The following is a 22,149-nucleotide window of genomic DNA, read 5'->3' on the forward strand; positions in this document are numbered from 1 at the left end:
TGCTATCTGTATCTTCCACTAATTGTCTATCTTCTTGGAAATATTTTGGCAAAATGACTGAAAAGACATATAGTCTCCTCTGGTATATGTTGCATTAGCAGAGCATAAGTGTTCGCATTATCGTGATAACTGTGTACGGCTTTCCTCATCCTAGGCTAATCGACTGCACACAGGAGGGAGGTGCAGTGCACCGGTATCTCCACATTAAGGAGGACAAATTATACGGCGAGATCGAGGTAGTTCTCCAACATGTAAGTTTCTTTTAATTGTAAGTACATGTAGATTTTTTTTTTCTTGCTGTAGCTCTTCATAAGTTAGATTGCGTGTTCGATCTGTATCATAATAGCGTTCATGAAAAGATGGAATCTGCCTTGGATTTGAATCCGTCACATATTTATCATCACGTAGCAGTACTACGAACAAAGCCGAATCCGAATGCAAGTCGTTGTAGTAATAACAGGATAAACTAAATTATTACAGGATTATCTTACCCCTTTTTCTGTAGTTCTATATACCCAGGAAATGGAAGAAATGTGACAGTAGCAAACGTCACTTGAATTAAATGATTGCGTGTTTTAGATACTGATTTTATACTTTTGTAAAATCATTCACTGCTCTTGTTGCTGTCCGCTGCACGTAAAATCAAGTGGAGAAGAAAGAACCATTCTGGGCTCTGAATAATTCAGAGACTGAATTTGTCACGTTATCCTTAACTGCAACTGAAATTGATGAGCTTTCCTCAACATGAATGAAACGTAAATGAAACATAAATGTTTTATTTGTCCATAGTATAGAGGGTTTTTTTTTTTTATTTCCGCCGCAATATATTTTTTTTTAAGTTTTGTGTAAGCCTTTGTAAAGTTTTTAATGTTCTTTCAACATATTCATTTTGCAATGACGCTCATCGAAAACTTACATGTGACATGGGCGACACATAACAAATTGTCACTATCAAAATGCTGACGCAATCACATGGAGGAATGTCTGTTAATGCATGTGAATGGGCCGTAATAAACAGAGTTAATCTCAAAATATTATTGATGTCCAAACAGACCTTTCGCAATCCACCGAGGATCTACAAGATTCCGCAGAAAGTCCTGAAAGATTGCACCTTTTAGTCCAGCCTTGCTTGATCTACAGTGAACACAGCGACGAGAGAAGTCGCAGAGTTCGGATATAAGAACACATACGTTTACTCGAGTCACACACGGCCGGGTCACAAAACGGATGTGATCCGGTTGAAAATGAGCCGTATTAGTCCCGAAATGGAAGGTAAATTATGCTACAGTCACGCATGGCCGGATTTCGAGCGGGGTCCGTAAGGAATTAAAACTGTATCGACCCGTATTGACCCGTATCGAACCGTTCAAAAATCCGCTTATATTAATCCTTAACTGAATCCTTTTCGACCCCTATCGACTCGTGTCAACCCGCTTCGACCCGTACCGTAAACCTTGTCATCATCCGTTGCATGAAGGCCATGCGGTATACGGCAAGGATCCATACGGTTTTACGCTGTGGGTTGCAGCGGGTCGATGCGCGAGTCAATGCGGTTCGAACAGGGTCAATTCGGATATCAATACGGAATTGAAATCCGTGAGAAAATTTTGAACATGACCAAAAAATTTTCACCGCTGTATCGTAGTCCCCGGAATCCATCAGGAATTGACACGGTTTACGATGCGGGTCAATGCGAGTCTCTACGGCTCGAACCGGGTTGATACGGTTTTAATTCCTTATGGACCCGGTACGAAAGCCGGCCGTGTGTGACTCTAGCATAATGATTCGTGCTTCGAGTTACCTGTTGTTTTTTGTTGTTGTTTTTTTTTTTCAATTGCAGTTGATTGAGGCTCGCATAGCAATCACGAAGTTATGATTTCGAATGAATATCATGTGATATTCATAACGATGATCAGTCAATAAGACAATAAAATCATGAACTGATATTCGAATCACAAGCTACATGGGTTTATGCTGCTGTATAGCGTTGTGTTTGTACAGCACTCCAGCGAGTTTAAAAGTTATAGTTAAAGACCGAATATGAATCAAATAACATTCAAGTTCAAGTTCAAGTTGATTTATTTCATTTCCAACAAACAAAATAATTGGAAGTACAATGAAACATTCGTATACACAGATGTCAGAAAATCAGTACCACAATGCGATGTACAGAAATAACCTTGTAAAAAAGATACAGGTAAATTATCAACAGAGATACAAAAAATAACTGTTATGTCACTGTGGTAAATGCATAAACAATATTGCTGGAAATGGAGGGGACTGCTAAAAAGCAGAGTTTGTAGAATGCAGACCCCTCATAACTTTAACATCCTTCCTGAAATATATCTAATTGCTTCAATTACTGGAAAGTTACCATCTACTGCCTCGTGGTAACCATGACAACTCTGTTCATAACTTTACAATCCTAGCTAGTGCTATATATGCAATATAGTATCGACATTCCAAAGGTTCGTTATTAATAATGATAATACAGGGTATTTATAATGCGCCAATTCCACATAACTAATGTGCTCAAGGCGCATTAGAAAAAGTGAGTTTTACACAAACATGCACATGAAAATGAATGCCACAATAATGATGATGGAGAAAAAAAAATCATAACATACAATTCTACTGAAAAACGGTTACGAACAAATGAGTCTTGAGGGCAACTTTAAAGGAGTCGACATTCGAAATGTAATGGATAGCTTGAGGCAACTGATTCCACAGGTAAGGTCCAGCATGTGCAAATGACCGAGCCCCCAGATCAAAGGTTCGTCAATCCGAAAATGAAATAAGGTTGGTTTCGTTATTCCGAAAATTCGTAAATCCGAAAACGAAATAACGTTCACAATTCCAAATATTCGTTTCTATGTACCGCTTTCTGGTTCTATTTTCTAATTTAAGATACCTGTTTCATTTTCGGACTAAAGAACCTTCGTATGAAACATCACCCCAACTATTTAAAGGGATTGGTAGAGATGAGGATTGGGCTTTTTATTTTTGCGAGATATCAAGAAACCACTTATGAAATAGTACAGAGCGTACCATTCTAAGAGGAATTCAAAGATTATTTGATGAAAATTGGTTTTGGAATTGCCGAGACATCCAAAAACAAAGTAAAACAAAGCGACCCTAATATAAGGTGGGTCCCACCTTTTATTAGAATTGCTCTGTATGGATATTTCAGCCGTTTCAAAACCAATTTTCATCAAGTACCATCTAATTCCTCTTGGTATTGCATGCTCTTTCATATTTTAAAACAGGTTTCTCATTTTCTCATAATAAATGCTTAGAATCTTGAAGTTTGGTCTCAACAAATAGTATAATTATGATCCCTTTAATGAAATTCGTTTGTTTCATATCAATGTTGTTGGTACGTACATCGCAGTTCTCTTCTTCAGTCATAGGTGAGGTGTGTAAACTGTGGTTCCGATGTTTCAAAATCTATTTGAAAGACTTTGAAAAAAGATGTAATCAATGAATTTGTAGAACATATTTTGTGCGACGTTTTTCGTTGTTGTTGTTTTTTTTTTCAAATGTACGGGCATCATTCCTGAGAAGCTCAATAATGCAACTTTGCATATTGATAAATCACATATTTAGCCTATTGTCGTCATCTTTGACTCTGATTACCTGTTTAAAAGATTTAAAAAGATGCCCAACGTCTATCGGAAAATTGTAAACTAATTACCGAAAAGAAAGGAGATATTTCACACACACACACACACTTATAGTGACGTTCACTTTTCAGGTTTCCTATACAGGGGAATTTTGAGGGTAAACTGTTTTTGTATATAGATGTGTTGACGATATCTCGAAGCACTCAAAATCACCCACAAATACATTTTCGACGAAAGCAAAATATTGTACAATGTATCTTGTTTCAAAAGCATCTCTGTGACTTAAAAGTAGGGTCTATATGTGTTGGGCGATGGTGTATAGATATATGCGATTGGATATTGATATAGAATATTAAATATAAAAAGTTTTTATGTAATGCACTTATTACGTGTTTTATGTCAACGGTATCATCTTTTCTTCAAGCGGCTGTACTTTTTAATTTTTTTAAGAAACAATAGTATCTACAGTCACAGACAAGTTCTTGTCATTTCCACTATTGCAAACGCTGCATCTTGGGTATGTACATGAATGGTGCATTTCCACTGAATTATTCTTAAACTTCAACTTAACAAAGTATTGAGGTTACATCCAAAAGGAAAATAACTTTTACTATAATCCGAAAGAGATTAGGGTCGAGAACATTCCAAACAAAGTAGCTGAGTCGATGCATTTCTTAGACATTTTTTTCTTGTATTTTTTTCAATAAATTTATTTTTTTGTAATCTTCCTGTATAACATAACTTGGAGTACCGAGTTTATATACTACGACTGTTCGTTCCAGAATTTTGATAAGTTAAGGTGTCTTATTTAATCCATATTTATTCTGCCTTCCCAGAAAATTGGATAAGATTAATAATATTATGATGTCACCTCATCATAACTGACCATCTGTATCGCCTCTTGATTCATATCATGACTTGTATTGTTTCATATTTTGCCAAATGAATAAATTGAATGACTGAATGAGTTCATGAATGTGTCTGAGTTGGCCCCTATTATCACTATGATCATCATCAAATCTAATCTAGTTACATGGATAGGGTCTATATCCAAATATTTGTGTACTAAATTGCCGTGTTATTGTTTTCACAAAGTCTTTACATCTTAAGACAAATTGAAGGATTTTCATATGTTCATGTGGGTATGTTTGATAGGTAGCACTTGTCCAGGTGCACTTGTACCACGTGCGTGCACAGTGTGTGTGTGAGTGTAACAGCCTGTGTTGATTTTCTTTCGGGTAACCTACTTCTACAAGCATCTGCTTCTATGTAGGTTCCCTCCACACACAAGTTTATTTATCCGTCATGAATGTACCCTTGAGAATGATTTCAATTGATTTTGTGCTATGTAAATGCTTTTTGTATGATTTGTATGGAGACCTAATAAATGAAATGAAATGAGATGAAATGTAAATCACCATTATCAATTTCATTGTGTTCCTGTGTTTATCCTTTTCCGTTGACCAAGACAGTTCTGGACCCAAACATGACAAACAGAGTGGGCCTATTCACTTTCTCGCAAGGAATCATCCATTTTTGTATCATTGTGTTCCTGTCTCGTAACACTTCTCAGACAAATTTTGTCCGATCGTGTAGAAATAAGGATTGCTACACACACACACACACACACACACACACATACACACACATGATTATCATATACACACATATATATGTATATAAATAGGGATAATTCAATTCAATTCAATTCACTTCAATTATTTTCATTCCATTTTTCCTAAGAAATTGTATTCCGCCGAGACGTAAAACAATATTTCTTGCAGCTTTATTATTATGTATATCATGATTATATAAAATTAAAAGTAGAAGAACAGATTTCCAGAATTAATCTGTTATGCTGTCAATACCAACACTTTGAAAGCACACTCTGTTTATAATTAACTTTTTAAGAAACTTTGTACATAAACTCTTTGTGAATAAACTGTTGGTAACAGCATGTTACATTTCTGGAGTTCTTTTCCCCTACTGTTGATAATACTATTTGACCAACACACGGCCTACGAATTACTTAACATTATAATGTCTTATTTACATTGTATTCACTACTGTGAACAGTGTTTGTATGCGTGTAGGTGTAGGTGTAAGTATCTAAACCTACCTGTCTACTTGTCTATCCCCCGAGATGAACTTTAATTTACATGTCCGTAAATTTAAGCTATGCTGTAGAGAAGAGGGGGTCAAGACCCAGCATATTACTACTTATATCTCCCAGCAGTGAAACACACACACACACACCATGCCATCATCATCTTCATTGTCTCAACAACCTCTTACATTTATTGAAGTATCATCTTTCCCGTCCTGCTAGTGACCTATGACCACTCTCCATACATTTTTCGAAACACACCATAAAGTGCTATGGAAGACAAACAGACGAACTGACTTTGATAATACGTGATTTATTCCAGTCTATTCTCACCGAATGGAAAACAAGAAACAGAGACACCTGATGATAATAGATATCTAATACAACAGTGTTTTTTGAGGGGGGAGAAGAGAATCAGCTATACCACTAATTGAAAATCATTTTAAACTTGTTCAACTTGAAAGGGCGGGAGTATTATTCGAAGGATACACCCAGTCGTTCTTTATTTACCTCAAATTATAAACACTCATTCTAATAATGGTAACCCATCAATTAGTAAGACAGAAAAGTATAACTGCCTGCCAAGTTTCAAGGCTGAATCACGACAAGCCACTGTCAGCTGACGTTAAATGAAATCAAAGCGGCAGAGGGTGCTGTTTACTTATTATATTTCCAGAGTCAAGAACACTAGCTTTAAGATGTGCCAACCATCGTGTGTCAAGTCTGACAATTACACTGAGTTTGTTGAACATATCGATTAACATCACTCAATATGGTCTCTTCAGTCGTATGCTTAAATTAATATTTCTAATTTTGTGATAATATATTCATGACACAATAACAAAAAGAAATGCAAATGGAGTTCTATAGAGTCGAATATAAGAGCGACCACATTCATATAGCAGCGGCAGTCAAAGTTTGTGTTTAATAGAGGTGGGGTGATACTTCAGTTGATATTACCGCGAGGTGGTACATGCAAAACAGTTTGGACAGGACTGGTAGATGGTGGATTTTCGGTGAGATGACTGGAATCAAGGGCGTGGTCAAATGTATGACGTCAGCAGCAATCGAAGAGCATGTGTATATTCTGTAGGACAACATGGAGAAAAACATGAAGACGAGTTTCACGAGTCATCCAGAATTGTCGATTGATTTAACAATCCGTACTGTTAAGACAGCCATTACATACTCATCACGCAATTTCCCGGATGGGTAAAGACATATGAACAGATTTCTCGCAAACGGGTTGAGCGCTATAGAGTAAAATAAAACTTTGATATTTCACTTGCTACATAACAAGGGATATTCTTGAGGTTTTGATTTGAAATATCTCATATTTTCTTTTGCTGTTTTTAGCAGCTTTAATCACAAATATCTGAAATCAACACGAATGGAGTTAACTAATTTTGCGATGAAACTCTTCATATCCTGCGTTCATTGAAGTTTGAAAATACGAAACTGATATTTCTAAGCGAAATTTAAGGGTTCCCCTACCTGTCTATTACACTCATGGTGTGTCATGGATTAGACCTATGGCATTAGATCTGTCTCTTTTTTGTTGCGCTTCTTATCTAACGCTATTGGTGCATGTAACATGCTCAACACCAAGATAAATGAGAAACCCAACGAGAAGAGACAAGTACAATCGGTCTACTCATTGATGTGCTTTTGTCTTTTGATTTTATTAATGACTGCGAAGGACCTTTTGAAATGACCTCTTTCACCACATCTCATAATGTCTTCAATCTATTTTATTCTAACCTCATTCATGATATCCAGAACTGAATTTGCATTCGCAACGTTATTGTCCTAAAGACGGCTGTGATTTTTTTTTCATGGGTTAATTATAAGTATAAGGTGGTAGATAATCTCTCGTCAGCACTAAGCTTCTATGATGATTCCAAACGAAATGAAGGGATGTGATGGTGTTGAGTACTCACTAACGGATGAAGCAACCGTCGTAGTAGTCTTTCACTGCGCATGTCTGTTTGGCATTGTTGACGTAGCAGAAGACTCGAGATAGGGCGCTCCCGTCAACATTACGGCACTTGTTCTCCTGGTCGCCGAAGGTTTGGGCATAGCTGTTGCTGAGATCGGCCCAGTACTGACACGTTTCTCCTGTTTCAGTGATTGACAAGTCTCCTGCATAGTCAGTACCCGACCCAAGTAGGTAGCACTCTGGATACACGCCATATCGCAACTCTGCAAGAGAGAGAAAACAATAATCACTTGCAATAATATCTCTTTTCATTCTTTATCATCATTATGAATTGAGAAAACAACTGGTAACAGTGTAAATAAATAATGTAAGCTTCTCTTTCCAGAGAACAAAGTCCTAGTTTTCAGAAGAAAGTTCATACAGATGGTCTTATCGCAGAGAATTTGGACATTTTTAAGTCGACTGCATTGAATTCCAGAACGATGAATGGCGATTCAGCCCATCGTACCGAAAGGCGAGACAATCATTTACCAAAAATCGTTAAAAAATTCAGCTAGTGGTTCTGAGTTGGATGAAGAACAAGTGGCGTGATTAAACGCGGACTTTAAATAAAGTTGTGTCGAATGACGTTAGTATCACATGTTTTGTCAGCAAATATGCTGTAAGGTATATACATGTCCTATCTACGGATGTATCTGGATATAATATCATCTAAAAACTCACGTGACACAGCAGTCCCCTTCCCATCACAGGAATCATTCTTGTACCGGCCAGTGTCACAGTAATCCCAACTTTTCCTGTAATATGAGAGAGAGGAAAGTATGACGTACAGTGCACTCCCGTTATAACGAACACGGTTATAACGAACACGGTTATAACGAAATTCCGGTTACCACGAAGTTAAAATTCAGGCCGCAACATTATCCACTCTATGTAATTTTATTGTTTATTCTGTTCTCAACATTAATGATGTAGGCCCCATACAACTTTTGCAATTCTATCAACACAACGATTCAGAAAAGAAGGTCGAACTAAATGAAATGCTTAACTGTCTTTTGCAAGGGCAAAGTATACCCTTATCCTACTTCCTTCTTACTTTCGCATTAATTTACCACGTCATCTTTGCTTGCAACATGGTGTTTGCATTATTAGCATCCGAAAGACATGAACACTCGTGTTAGGTTGGACACGTCATTTATTTAGACCTCGGACAAGATGCAGTCTTCGGCGATGTCCCTTCAACAGAGTTTTACTGGATACTAGTGATATCCACGGCGTATAATATCAAGATGCAGCCGAGAAGTTCAAACATCATTCAAGTTTTGGTAGGCAACGGGTTAAGTCACGTGTAAGTGGGTTAACCAAGTATTTACACCGGTGGTTCTCACCCTGCTGTGGTATCAGCAATCCAACACCAAGGACCCGTCGCTGTTCCGTCGGGAGCGCTGCCCATGTTCCTGCAGTAGTTGTGGCTGCCGAAGCGGAGATGGTCAAAACGGGGTTTGGCCTTTTTAGCTTTTCCACTTCTCTTCTGGGGGTAGTTAACGTCCCATCGCTGGCATTTGTACCCCTCGATAGTCACATCGACGTATCCTGTGTAGTCCAGACCAGTGTCGTCGGTGTAGCACTCTGCGCGATCGTAGTCAGTAATAGCTGCGAACTCGGCGACCAGGGTGTCAAAATCTGGGAAGGCCAACAGCAAGAGTGTCATTTCACTCAACAACGGATCATCTGTGTCTTATCATAGTCAATAATAGTTGGCAATATTTTAGCATCGTCAGTGACAAAGTGGGGTTTTGGTGTTGTTGTTTTTTGTAACACTTTGCATTGACATTCTCCTCTTTGGGAATGATAGGTAACTTGTTAGCACAGGGATTCATTTAAAAAAAAAAAAAAAAAGCTGTTCGACAGTATTTTGGAAATACATGCACAAAATGTATTGAAAACTTGAAATTGATCTCAGAAATAAATCAGTAAAAGAATAGTTTTGATTAGCTGTATTATGACTTTGCGTTGTTGTCGTTACTGCTGTCACAGTGTTATTTATCTACACCTGTTACATCCCTTATCAATCTGTCAGCATTTCAGTGGTTAAAATGTATGTAAGGTTGACGATATTACCAGGTATGGCAGGCTTGTTTGTGCAAACGTCACTTTTCTGTGGTATTAATAGGCAATACTCCCATTCAACTTCCTCAACGGTGGTGTAGCACCAAGGGGCCGTCCTGCCGCTCCCGGGGTAGTTACGGCAGTAATTCTCGTGGTCGTGGAAGAGGAAATGATCGAAGTCGCTGCATCGATAGGGAGAAAATGTAAATATTTGCAGTTGACTTGACAGAACACTTACTCCAGCAAATTAACGTGAAAGATTAAAGGTAGGCTTTTATGTAGATGTATACCACAGATTTTCCTCTGATATTGTGAAGTGTTACAATCTTTGTTGTTTCATTGGAAAAATGCGGAAATGCATCTCAAGAACAAATACTCAAAATGTATGCTAGTCTTCATTTGAAATAAGTTTCTTCTTCTTCTTCTTCTTCTTCTTCTTCTTCTTCTTCGGGGGGGGGGGGGGGGGAGTGAATAATATTAACGTCTTCCGAGCAATCCCTGCTAAGCTCACCTGACGCGCTGAGGGTGGGTGTTGGCCCAGTTCTGGCAGAAATATCCACTTTTGGTCAAGGCAATTGTACCCCGATAATCCGATCCATCGTCCTCCACGTAGCACTCGGATCCGCTTCCCTCAACTGTTTGGGTCACGAGATGAAGCCGTAACGTAGATTGATCAGTGAAAGATATAAACCACGCGGTATAAATAAACACTATACCAACTGCCGGACACGTTATACACGTTTTGCAATTCATTTCTCTTCAATAATATCATCATGGAGATCATCATAAAATTTTTGCCTTTTTACAATGCTGAGCTTAAAAGAAACAAAAACAGACGAAAAGTTGTCTCTTAATAATCATTTCCAAGGATTTTTGAACATGATAGGCCTATGTGGTGTTACAGAAACTCTGTTTCAAAGATTCAAAGATTCAAATTTATTTTCACTTCCATCAAATAAACAAAGAAATTATATACAATAATTATACACAAGTTAATTTTGATGTACACAAGTTAATTTTGAAATCACAATTGAGTTTGAACGTGCTCAATAACAAGTATTTCCACCCATCATACTTATTAGTGTAATATTTTGTCCCTTTCTCGTAATGTTCTCGTAACTCTCAGAAATGAAAATGCTTCTTATTACTCAAAAACAAACAACGAAAAATTAGAGATATATATCCGGAAGACATCAGAGTATTCAGCAATAATTTGCCTATTTATCGAAATTTTCGTATAATTCAAGGAGCTGAACTTACCCATGTCACATCTTTCTCCGCTGTAACCCACGTCGCACTCACATTGGAAGTAGTCTACAAAGTCCACACATTGTCCATTCACACATGGATTTGAAGCACAATCGTCAATGTCTGGAAACAGAGAGCAAAATTAATAGCCTCGTGTCAATATAGAGACCTCGCATGTTCATCGTTAAGTTCTGTATTACCACTTTTATTCCGTACATTTCGCTTCCACGAACGGTCTTTTTCAATACAGTGACTGATTTTTGTACGAGTGAAAAGTGCTCTAGACCCATTAACAAAAGTCCCTGGTTTCCAATCAAGTCCGATGCGTATATCCGGATTATCATTTTCCCTATTAGTTGGAAACCTGACGCCCCAGTCTCAACCAAAACTATACCATCCCTTTTACGGGCTAGTATAAGTGACGAGTATTTGTCGATGGAATCTGTCAGTCTGTGCCTGTAGTATGTTTGCTTTTGAGAACAAACTGCTATTATATTCCATGAGGTTAAAATTGCAAGTTCATATTTTAGGCTAAAAGTATAAAGGAATGCAAAAAGTAAAGCGTAATCAACTACAAAGCCGCTAGCAAGTAAAGAACATTTAGGAAATGCACATCTTGGCTGCCATAATAATGTAAACTGATTTAGACTCGGAAATGGTCGGTGCACCGGTGAATAAACTTACCAATTTCACACCTATCACCGTCGAATCCTGCATCGCACTGACATTGGAAACCGTTGATCAAGTCTGTGCAATATCCATTCACACAGGGACTGGATTCACACTCATTTATATCTATAGATAGACAGAGAAAAAATACATAATTTGATGTTGTTGGTGTGATTTTTTCTGGTTTTTTCCCTTTTTTCCCTTGTTTGCGATTTTTAATGTTGGATTTTTTTTGCTCGTTTCGTTTGTTTTGTTTTGTTTTGTTTTGTTTTGTTTTGTTTTTTTTTGCTGCTTTAATTTTCATCGATGGTGTGTTCACATTTCTTGAAACAGAAAAAAAAAAGAATCATGATTTTTTAAAGACATATTACAGATTATGCTCATCATGATGTCTCCATGATGTTGTTATTTCAATGTCATTCAATCTTGCCCGATGTTCGATAAGAATTTGAATCTGATATTATGCCCCATAATACAGTTAAAGCCCGTTCAAGCCGTTTACACCGAGCACGGTAATGGCAACGGTCCTGTTTTTTGCTATGATGCGCCAAAGGGAACTGTGTCTGGTTATGTTACAATATCACTTCCCTGCTAATAATTTTGGTACAAAATTAATCTTAACTGGTAATTTTGTTGCTTTTGATTTGACATAAGAATAACATTTTGGGTGATTTTATACCGAATTACTGGGGGGTTAACAGAACCAGACATGCAATTTCTTTTGGCGCACCATAGTAAATAACCGGATCGTGCCGTTATCATGTTTGATGTAAACACGCCCTTATACGTTTACAATTACCATACTATTAAGCTGTATGAGATAAAGATATGCAAAACCTCATTACCGTAATCACAGTGACGTCCGTGGAAACCGGAATCACAAAGGCAGGTGTAATTATTGATGTGATTCTGGCAGACGCCATTCACACATGGGTTCGACAGGCACTCGTCAATATCTTGGCAAAAGATCATAGCGATGGTAAAGACAAGGAAATTTAAAAAAAAAAATAAGTTGCCAGGAAAAAAAAAAGCAGAAGCGTGTGTAGGTCAAAGTTTTTGTACCTTAAAATTTCACGTATGATGATAACTCCGGAGTAATTATCAAATATTGAAGATTGCATCCATCTCTTGCATGTAGATCCTGATCCTCGATATTTGTTACTTCTAAAGTTGGAGAACATTTCAATTTTGTGGAGGTTTGAACACTTGCTTGAAAAAGACATCTTAGGATGTGATATACATCCTTTATGAACGTTAAACTTCTATGTCATATCCAAGTCATCCCAGGATTTTCACCTTGAAAACTGTTTCACAAGCAACGCCACCTATTGTTCTTAGATGGAGTTTATTGTATTACCTTATGATTGATCTCACTAATTATCGCTTTCAGAACTTAACTTATAACGGAGGATTGAGGATTAGGAAAATCTCAAGCATATTCCTACCGTTATCACAGTTGACTCCGTCATACCCAGGAGTACACTGGCATGCATAACCGTTGACTTGATCCAGACAGACGCCGTTCACACACGGGTTGGACAGACACTCATCAATATCTTGGATAATGAAAACAGAAAGGAAAGATTCGTTATTAATAGAAGAAGTTGCAAATCTCTCAGCAAGAACAATCATAAGAAGTATATCAAAAAAATGACAACCTAAGAGCAAGAAAGAAACCAGCAGCATATATCGAAGCTTGTACACCACAACAGGTTATGTATACAAGGCCATTAGCTCTTCAATGGATTATGCAATGATGTACCACAGTAATTAGAATTGAATCGTACCGTCCTTTTCTATCTATTTTGAAAGAGGTTATTGGTTTGGGGGATTCCAAGCTTAAGCAGTCGTCATTTTCGTGTCGTAACGTATATTCTGGAACGATGTCACATGAAAGTCCATCTATTCTTATCACTCACTTACTAACTATACTGATTGTTCTCATGAGTTAGCTAGAGGACTATATACCTAAACCTAGAGTCGAAGGCTGAGGTAAATCTGAATTGTATCCTCACCATTATCACAGTTGAGTCCATCAAACCCAGGAACACACTGGCAAGTGTAACCGTTGATTTGATCCTGGCAGACGCCGTTATTCGCACACGGGTTAGACAGACACTCATCAATATCTTGAGGCAAGAAAACAAAAAGAGTAGCAATGAAAGGAGTATAAATATAGAGGCAGCAGAAATAAGAATGAGACTTCTTAATGCTTACATCTAGTCTCTGAAAGCATCAGAAATGATAAGAGTTTTAAGGCATTTTTACGCAAATCGTCAGTTACCTGTGTCACATCTCTCTCCTCCAAAACCGGCGTCGCATGTACACTGAAAGCCGCCAACCACGTCTACGCAGAGTCCGTTTACACAGGGGTTAGAGGCACACTCGTCGATATCTGGGGGAAAAGAGAAAATATATTTTGTGAAGTGCAATCCCGAATCGGGGTCTGGGCTAGTCGTTAGGTGTTGTTTTTATCATAATAAAGAGTAACTAGATTTAATGTGGTAGAAAATTACTTTGTCGTGATTGTGAAATTCGTTTCAGAAAAATTTTGTTTAATGACATAGAATGTATATTAACGCTGATGATAATGATGAATAAATAAGCCAGGGGAAAATGCTATTTCTAAATAAACAAATTAAAGTTTTTTATTATTATTATTACTTTACGTTGAAAACAAATTCTGTCATTTTAGGGGCTGGGAAGATCTCAATTTTTGATAGAGATACAACTCACTTCAACTCTAACAATAAGTGCTAATTTCACCAATAACGGTTTAAAACAAAAGAAAAAGAAAGGCAAAATCCTAACCAACGTCACAGTTGAATCCACCGTAACCAGAATCACAAGAGCACTGGTATTCCTGGGAGGTGATTCGAATACACGTCCCTTGTACGCACGGGTTGGAGGAACAGGGATCTGTTGCAATGTAAGAATGTAAATCATGAAAGAAAAAGGATAAATCAGTACAAAAAGGAATAACTGTTTATCAGAGAGTAAAAGAAAGCTCTGAGGTGAAGGGTAAAATAAAGTTCCAGTGAATTTATAATGGTGAAGGTAACATGAGAATATTCCTCATCAAGCCCGTCGATCTCTTCGGAACAAATTGCATCCTTCATGTTCACGGTGTCAGAGAGTTGATAGAAACTGAATGATTACAGGAGAATATTCCAGAAGGCATCTACACAAGGCATACGGGGCGTTCAACAACAACAACAACAGCAAAACGACACCTTTATTTTTCATCAACTTATCATTCCTCAGAAGTTTACTTGGAAGTGGCGCATTTCAGAATTTCGTATACAGCACGCACATTGCCACTTTTAATATCAAGATCTAAAGTAGCAAATTTACAAGTGCATGCATAATACTTACCAATGCACTGGTTGTCGTTTATGATGTTGTCGAGAAGAGCTGCACAATAAAACAAGTAAACACACAGTAGCTACTGAGTATTACACTGTGAAAAGGTTACAAGTCAATGCAGTTTTAAAGTATATACCAATCTTTCTCGCACAGGATACCAACATAATGTAAAGAAAATTTTAAGCTTTAAATTTCAACTCATCAAGCACTGTCAAAAGCAGTTTCGATCACTATAATTCACATGTTTTTGCTACGGTGACAGAAAATTTCAATTTTTCAATATTAATCTATTTTCATATTTCTCACAAATAGAACAAAAAGTATAATTATGCAATACGAAAATTACACAAAATATGATTAGATGAAACTTCACCGGAATGTACAATAGTTTGTCTTGGTATAAACACAAGGTCTGTTTACATCAGAGTTGAGCTATGGTCATAATGCGAGAAATATGATGGAGCCTGCTAAAAGCAATCTTGTGCAGTCGCAGGTCCCGTGATAAATCAGATTAGGGGAATTATGAAACTATGAAGACGCGATATAATAATTTTAATAGTAGTCAGTAGTAACGAAGAACAACCTGCACAGTCTGCAATCGTGTCTCATGCACCCTCGTGCCAAAAGCAGAGAACGGTTGATGATTTTTTTTTTTATTTACTTTGGCTTCATGCATCGCGATGAACATTCTGCTTATACATCAAAGCAACAAGCACAATCTACGTTATTAATACGTTAAAAACTTCTTAAGACTCTTTACGGATGTCGAAATTCCTTTTCATGCAAGAATATGTCACTTTGAATGACTAGCATAGATTTTTACTGAATCATTGATAATACAATTATGATACAATGACAGTGTGTATTTTGAAAGCTTTCTTTCTTATCCCGCTCAACAACTATATTTCTCAGAGGTAATAACTCGCCAACATAGAGATCTGAGCAAGTATCTCACCGAGGGCATCCTGGATTAGGGTATCTGGAAAGAATCATTAAAACACAGTGCCAGAATCATGATGATATTTCTGTTTAACTATAACATTGACTCTAGATAGTGTAGTGATGACATCAGAGTACTATTTTATTTTTATAATCATCAGTTGATTGTCTTCTATGATGTATTCGAATCTGTTCTCATAGTAATTAATCTTATGTTCTTGTGGTTATAGAACACATCCATTTATCAAACTTTGCCAGCCATCCGTGATATATTTTCGTCTGAGCTTTATAACGAATCTTGCACACAAAATCATCACAAGAAATATAACATGGTAAGAAAGAGCGTATACCACTTTCATGCGTCATTTTTAAGTATTTTTTCTTCAAATTTTAATGCTATTCAAGCAAGAATAAACTTATATTGTTTTGTAGTTGGTCTCATACTACACCTGCATGATAATGTTAACGTTTCTCGGTGGAATCAATTACATATAAAACATTTGCAGGTTTAAAATTATTAGAGAAATGTAAATTCTGAAGAGTTTATATTGATTCAGGAGGTTGTTTTCAAAGTCATGCAGGGAAATAAAGAATCCTCTGAAAGAGAGAGAGAGAGAGAGAGAGAGAGTACATACCGGAGTTACTGCAATCCAGGACTGTGAATTAGGATAAAATGAGGGAGAAAACATGAATTTCAGTCAATATTTCGTGTTTGGGTTTTGTTTCGTTTTCTGTCTCATACCCGTCATAATTTTTAGGGTTTGGAGTATCCCACTGAGCTTTAATTTCGTCCAATTTCGTCCATAATTCATTGTATGACAGTAGAGTACCTCGGAGTGTAGTTAGTATTTGATAAATTATGTACCATAAGCAGCTAGCAGGTATCACTGTGAAATAATTAATTGATATTAGCACTAATCTTATACTAATGAGTTGTGGTAAACGTGCACTGAAAGAGTGAAGAATGGCAAGAATACATATAAATGGAATGTCATGGCCTGGTTGTTTTCGTTTTTCACGATTTGGAAGATTTAACCTGACGCGAAAAAGAATAATGATCATGCACTATTTCGTTGCGTGATTTTACTTGGCAAATAAACTCGCCATCAGCACTCAATGAGATTATGTTTCATAAATCTACCCACAAAGATGACAATTAGAATATAAAAATAGCTAGATCTAATTTTACCTGGGCTGCAGAGGTCTTTGTTGAGATTGGCAATGCATTGGTCTGGAATGAATGATAAGGTGAGTGATAAACCTCTGGCAAAATCTTTTGAACATACAATTTTACAACTTACTACACAAAATCATAACGCTGTCCTAAATAAAGGTCACGCGTCATTTTCTTTATGCAATATTTGTTACCTTTACAGGAGTCGAAATTTTGAAAAAAAAAAGACAAGTGTGTTTCTTTCTAAAATTAGCCTTTGAGTATGGCATTTACTTAAACATGGGAAGGAAAATGAGTTTTCCTTTTTCATGTTTATTTGCTTCAACGTCGGGATTGGCCTATGTCACTATCTCATAAAGTACTGATTTACACAATGCTTAGGTTTACATCAGAAAAGTCCACATGATATATATATACACATAAATATATGTATATTTATATATATATTTCTTTTTTTAATCTAGCAAATGTGTTCTTATAGAAAAAAAAGGTATCACACACGTAAGATATCATGACAAAAACTTATATGAATACGATGAATACCATTTTGTTCAATTTGTATCTTGCGCCATCTTGCAGAGTAGATTTTAGTTTGACCCCATTTATATCACGATTACTGCCAAAATCACTGATTGAAGCAGGGGTAAATTATGGTGAATGCTAATATGCAGAAAAACTATTGTTCTCTTTTTAAAAACTGAATCCATCTCCTACAAGAAAGAGGTTTGTTATATAATCAGTTTGAGATAACCATGTTAAAAGTTTTTGAGTTTCCGGATCTTACATCCAGTCACTGAGTCACGCACCTTCTTGATATCTCAGTGATTCAATGAAATGTAAAAGAAAAAAAAACAACGTGGCAAACTAGGTATGTTAAATAAACTTGCTGAGTTGACTGGAAGAAACAAGTCCAGGGACAATGCTTGTGATGATCTGGGCGAAGTTACAGAAGTCGATCTGAATGTTGTTGGTTTGGTAGATGTCACACACTCCCTCTGATAAATCAAATGAAAAATTATGGAATAAAAACAGCTCGTCGGATAATACGCGACTTTTTTCATCATCAGTTCTACCAGTGAATTACAATATGACACACAAGAGCGGTAAAACCGTATGAGACATATACCAAGCAGTTTGTATGCTTGCTGTTTTGGAAAATAGTGCTTAATTGCAAATGCATCAGACCAAAACAAACATACAAACAAATTGTAAAACTATGACAACAACAACAAAAATACTTGTATACGCATTGTGTTGTTTTTGGTTTTGGTTAGTTTGGTTTTTTTACATAATTATTATAGATAATGTTCCCAATGTAACTTTTCTCATTCTATAAGGTCAATCTGATTTTACTTGCTACTTCGGTGTTTTATTGTTCTTTTCATTTTAGGTATGGCTACCCACAGTTCAATAACAAAACAGATTGCTAAATTTTGCATTCCATTTAACTCTCTTAAAACCGTTACTTCGAAATTCTCTTCACAATGTATGTGAAATGCAAAGAGGTTAGTGATGGCAATGCTAGAGTGAAACTTAAATAAGATGAAGGTTCTCTCATTGTTTTCCCGTTGCTTACCAACCATCACGCTGGTTGCAATGAGGAGAACACCGAAGGATAGTAACCACTTCATGGTTGGTGTTGTTTGACAGTGGTTCTTCTACTGCGGAGAAAGATATCAGGAGTGCTGCGCCTGGTACACTGTAAACGTATACACAAAATTAAATCTTCGTTTGTACTACAAGAAGTATAAGCCAAAGAAATACAACCACTTTTGTGAGCTTTAGCAACTAATACCATTGTTCTGCTTTGCTAACAGCAGATGATAGGAACATGACATTTGATAATGAATCCCAATGCCGTATATGGCGTCGAACAAGTACGTGATCACATAATTCATGTGATTATTCACGTGAATTTGATAAAGCAGCACTAGACGTGTAAAACTCTGTAAATTCCAATGCCAAATTTCTACACTACTCTATAAATTTTGTCTATGGTAATAGCATCAATGCTTCGATCACTTACAGGAATAATCAGAAAATTTAAAGGGGTCGTATAGTCTTGGTTGAGACCTAACTTTAGGTTTCTAACATTTTTTGGTGAGATAATGACAAACCTCTTATGAAATATGAAAGAGCATGTAATTCTATGAGGAGTTCAACATATTTGATGAAAATTGGTATTGAAATGTCTGAGATATCCAAAAAAGAGCGATTCTAATAAAGTGTGTGACCCACAATTTATTACGATCGCTTTGTTTTACTTTGTTTTTGGATGTTTCAGTCATTCCAAACCCTATTTTCATCAAATAAACTTTGAATTCCTCTTAAAATGGTATGCTCTGTGCTGTATCATAAATGTTTTCTTGGTATCTTGCAAAAAATTAAAAGCCCAATTCTCATCTCTACCAATACTGTACTATCCCTTTAACGATGAATATGATGGAAAGTATTCCTCTCTTTGTCGCTTGTAGACCAATGCAAATTCTTTCTTTCACGGTGTCCATTCCTCCAAGTCCTTCCCAAAACAGTAGAGAACCAACAATTCAAAGTAGCAAGAACCAAAGAAAGACCCAAATACTTACCGACCTCTGGAGTACAAGGCAGGATGATTTCTGCGCTGAAATCTTCGACTATATATACAAATTGAATGAAAGGAGTGTGAGAATGCGCGCAGATGACGGTTTGTTGGCTCTCGATACAGAATCTGATTGCTTCCTTCATTCTTTTTAATTAAAACGTTAAGGACGATTCCTCAAGATGAAAGGTTTCCGATGAAATCAATCCTAAGAGGTACCATCTGTCAAAGAAAAGAAAGATTACCTATTTAGCTTATAAATCATTCAAATCTGTCACTTTTGTTAGCATTATTGGTTTTCAAGTCTTTTGCAATGATTTCGAAACTAAACTCAACATTGCGCATCGCGCACAACTAGACATAGTACGTCATAAAGACACACACAGACACGTGCACGTCTTCGTGTCCTTTCTTTGCTTGTCACAATCAACTGTTAGGGTTCTCATGCTCTTGTTGATTTTCACAGCCACCTGTTGGGTGAGAATGACAAGCGTCGATTGAAGAATGACCGATTTACTTTTGTTTTTGTTTGCTAAATGTCCAAACGTCTTGTCAATTTTCCCTCAATTCTAATAAAGTAATAACATTTTGTATTCGAGGAGGATTTGATGTTGCAATTCTTGATCGTACCCCGTGAGCGATGAAAACGTGTTGTATAGGCCGTTATGTTGAAGTAAAATAAAGGAGTTTAATAAATGAATTGTAACAGGTTTGAAGGTTTGTTGTGTTAAACGACGTCATCGCAATTGCTCACTTCTATTCAATGGTTGACCATCGCCTATAATCCTGAAACACTCAAAGCGCGCTGGGCTGTTAGGAAGTCTTGAGCTTTACACTGATATATGATGAACAATTAACAATCCAGACTAAGAAATAACGAATCTTGCCGTTTTAACTCCGTTAGATTGCGCAAAACACAGTACTGGATTCACTAGATAGCTCTACACATGAATATGGACATCCAATTAATTTCTTTACATGAAGAGAGTGAGCCAAAATACGCTGATCATGAGCTCACGACGTACAATTAGGACCTACACTAAATTCACAGTAAGCAGACTTGATTTTTTTTTTTAAATAGCGGTGATATTACTGGTATAATTACTCTGTCCCTTCCTGTCTCAAGTTCGTTTATACAATATAATAGTAATTCTAGTTTCACATGATGTTATTTTGTGGTGCTTATGCAGTCAAAGAAATGTTCTCCCGTGAAGGTGTTTTTATATAGCTTTTATCTGATATTGCAATACACAATCCCGTTATTCACAGCAGAAAATGAATCCTAAAAAGCAAAGTGTAATCGTGTGTAAAGAAAAATACGGTATCCTTTTGGGGAAAATAGAATGATGATTTTATGATAACATAATGCGTAATATAAAGATTATAAAAATTGTTTCGTATACGTCATTGTAATGGGCCAAAGAAGAATACTCATTATTCAGCAGCCGTTTATAAGATATCGACAGTAGAGCGCAACAGACAAACCAACAAAAGGAAACAGTTATCCGGGATTATTGTGATTTATATCAAACAAAACCAACAACAAATAAACAAAGTGATACCTAAAAAAAAAAAAATCACGACAAAACATGGACAATTAATTAGATTCTATTGAAATAATTTTAGTTTTGATATAACCGTAACAGATATAGTAGCGTGAGTTTACACATTGATTAAAGCTTTATTTGTATAATGATGCAAATTGCGTGCCTAATGATGGGATCCGATGTGAAATCATACTCAAGTTTGTTGGTCATATTGCATGAACAAAAGGATGTAAGGGAGTCGCTGCCCTTTCACTCCGCCGATCGTTTCCTTGGACCAAGGAGGTTCAAGAGATAATAGAGTCACAGCAGCAGTCCATTCATCTTGACCCCCGAGTGCCAATACCCCGATGATATTTGAATGTACAGCTTACCTTTGGGAGCAGTAATCTTAAAACTGTCCAAGATATCACATTAATTGATACATATATGTGTACATCAGTTGTATTCCAAAACATCCTACCATGTAAAAAATGTTGCAATTAAGCCTAAAATGTGAGGAGATGTCACTATTTTTCTCAATAGACCATAACTGTAGACGGTTAAATCTACAAGCAATGTTATTATAATCATTGTTCACATTTTATAGATGTAACACTACTTAACATTAATTATACTGATTCAAAATTTTACACTGGCTGTTTCTATCCCTAACTCACATTTTAGAACTATTTCACAGCATTAAAACTGGGTGTTTGTTTCATTTGCATGCAAATGGTAAATTGTGCCTTCAGTTTACCATCCCCTGGCATTACTTTATATTGCAATTTCATGTGTCGGAATTAATCGGAAGAGTGGTAAATCGGCTTTCTAGGTGGGTACAATATCAAACACTTATAGCTCAGATATACAC

At 36.6% G+C, this 22,149-nt stretch overlaps 1 protein-coding gene across 1 annotated transcript; it reads right to left on the minus strand.

Annotated features, from left to right (window-relative positions):
* Nucleotides 1-6,723: 6,723 nt before the first annotated feature.
* Nucleotides 6,724-16,749, minus strand: LOC140230551 (uncharacterized). Its single transcript, XM_072310696.1, has 16 exons — nucleotides 16,743-16,749; nucleotides 16,017-16,040; nucleotides 15,071-15,109; nucleotides 14,507-14,614; nucleotides 13,980-14,090; nucleotides 13,711-13,824; nucleotides 13,141-13,251; nucleotides 12,541-12,651; nucleotides 11,711-11,821; nucleotides 11,039-11,149; nucleotides 10,290-10,413; nucleotides 9,791-9,960; nucleotides 9,058-9,352; nucleotides 8,393-8,466; nucleotides 7,671-7,932; nucleotides 6,724-6,817 (listed from the first exon to the last, which is right to left on the minus strand). Coding segments are annotated over exons 1-16 (1,773 nt in total). The 3' UTR covers nucleotides 6,724-6,816.
* Nucleotides 16,750-22,149: the final 5,400 nt, after the last annotated feature.

This window comes from Diadema setosum, chromosome 7 (assembly GCF_964275005.1).
Source record: "Diadema setosum chromosome 7, eeDiaSeto1, whole genome shotgun sequence".
Taxonomy (NCBI): Eukaryota; Metazoa; Echinodermata; class Echinoidea; order Diadematoida; family Diadematidae; genus Diadema; species Diadema setosum.

What these genes read in the sequence shown, in the direction of transcription:
- LOC140230551 (XM_072310696.1), bottom strand. An exon ending in AAACGACAACCAGTGCATTG is followed by an intron (nt 14,615 to 15,070) that starts GTAAGTATTATG and finishes ACATTGCAACAG; the next exon opens with ATCCCTGTTCCTCCAACCCG. An exon ending in CGGTGATAGGTGTGAAATTG is followed by an intron (nt 11,150 to 11,710) that starts GTAAGTTTATTC and finishes CTCTGTTTCCAG; the next exon opens with ACATTGACGATTGTGCTTCA.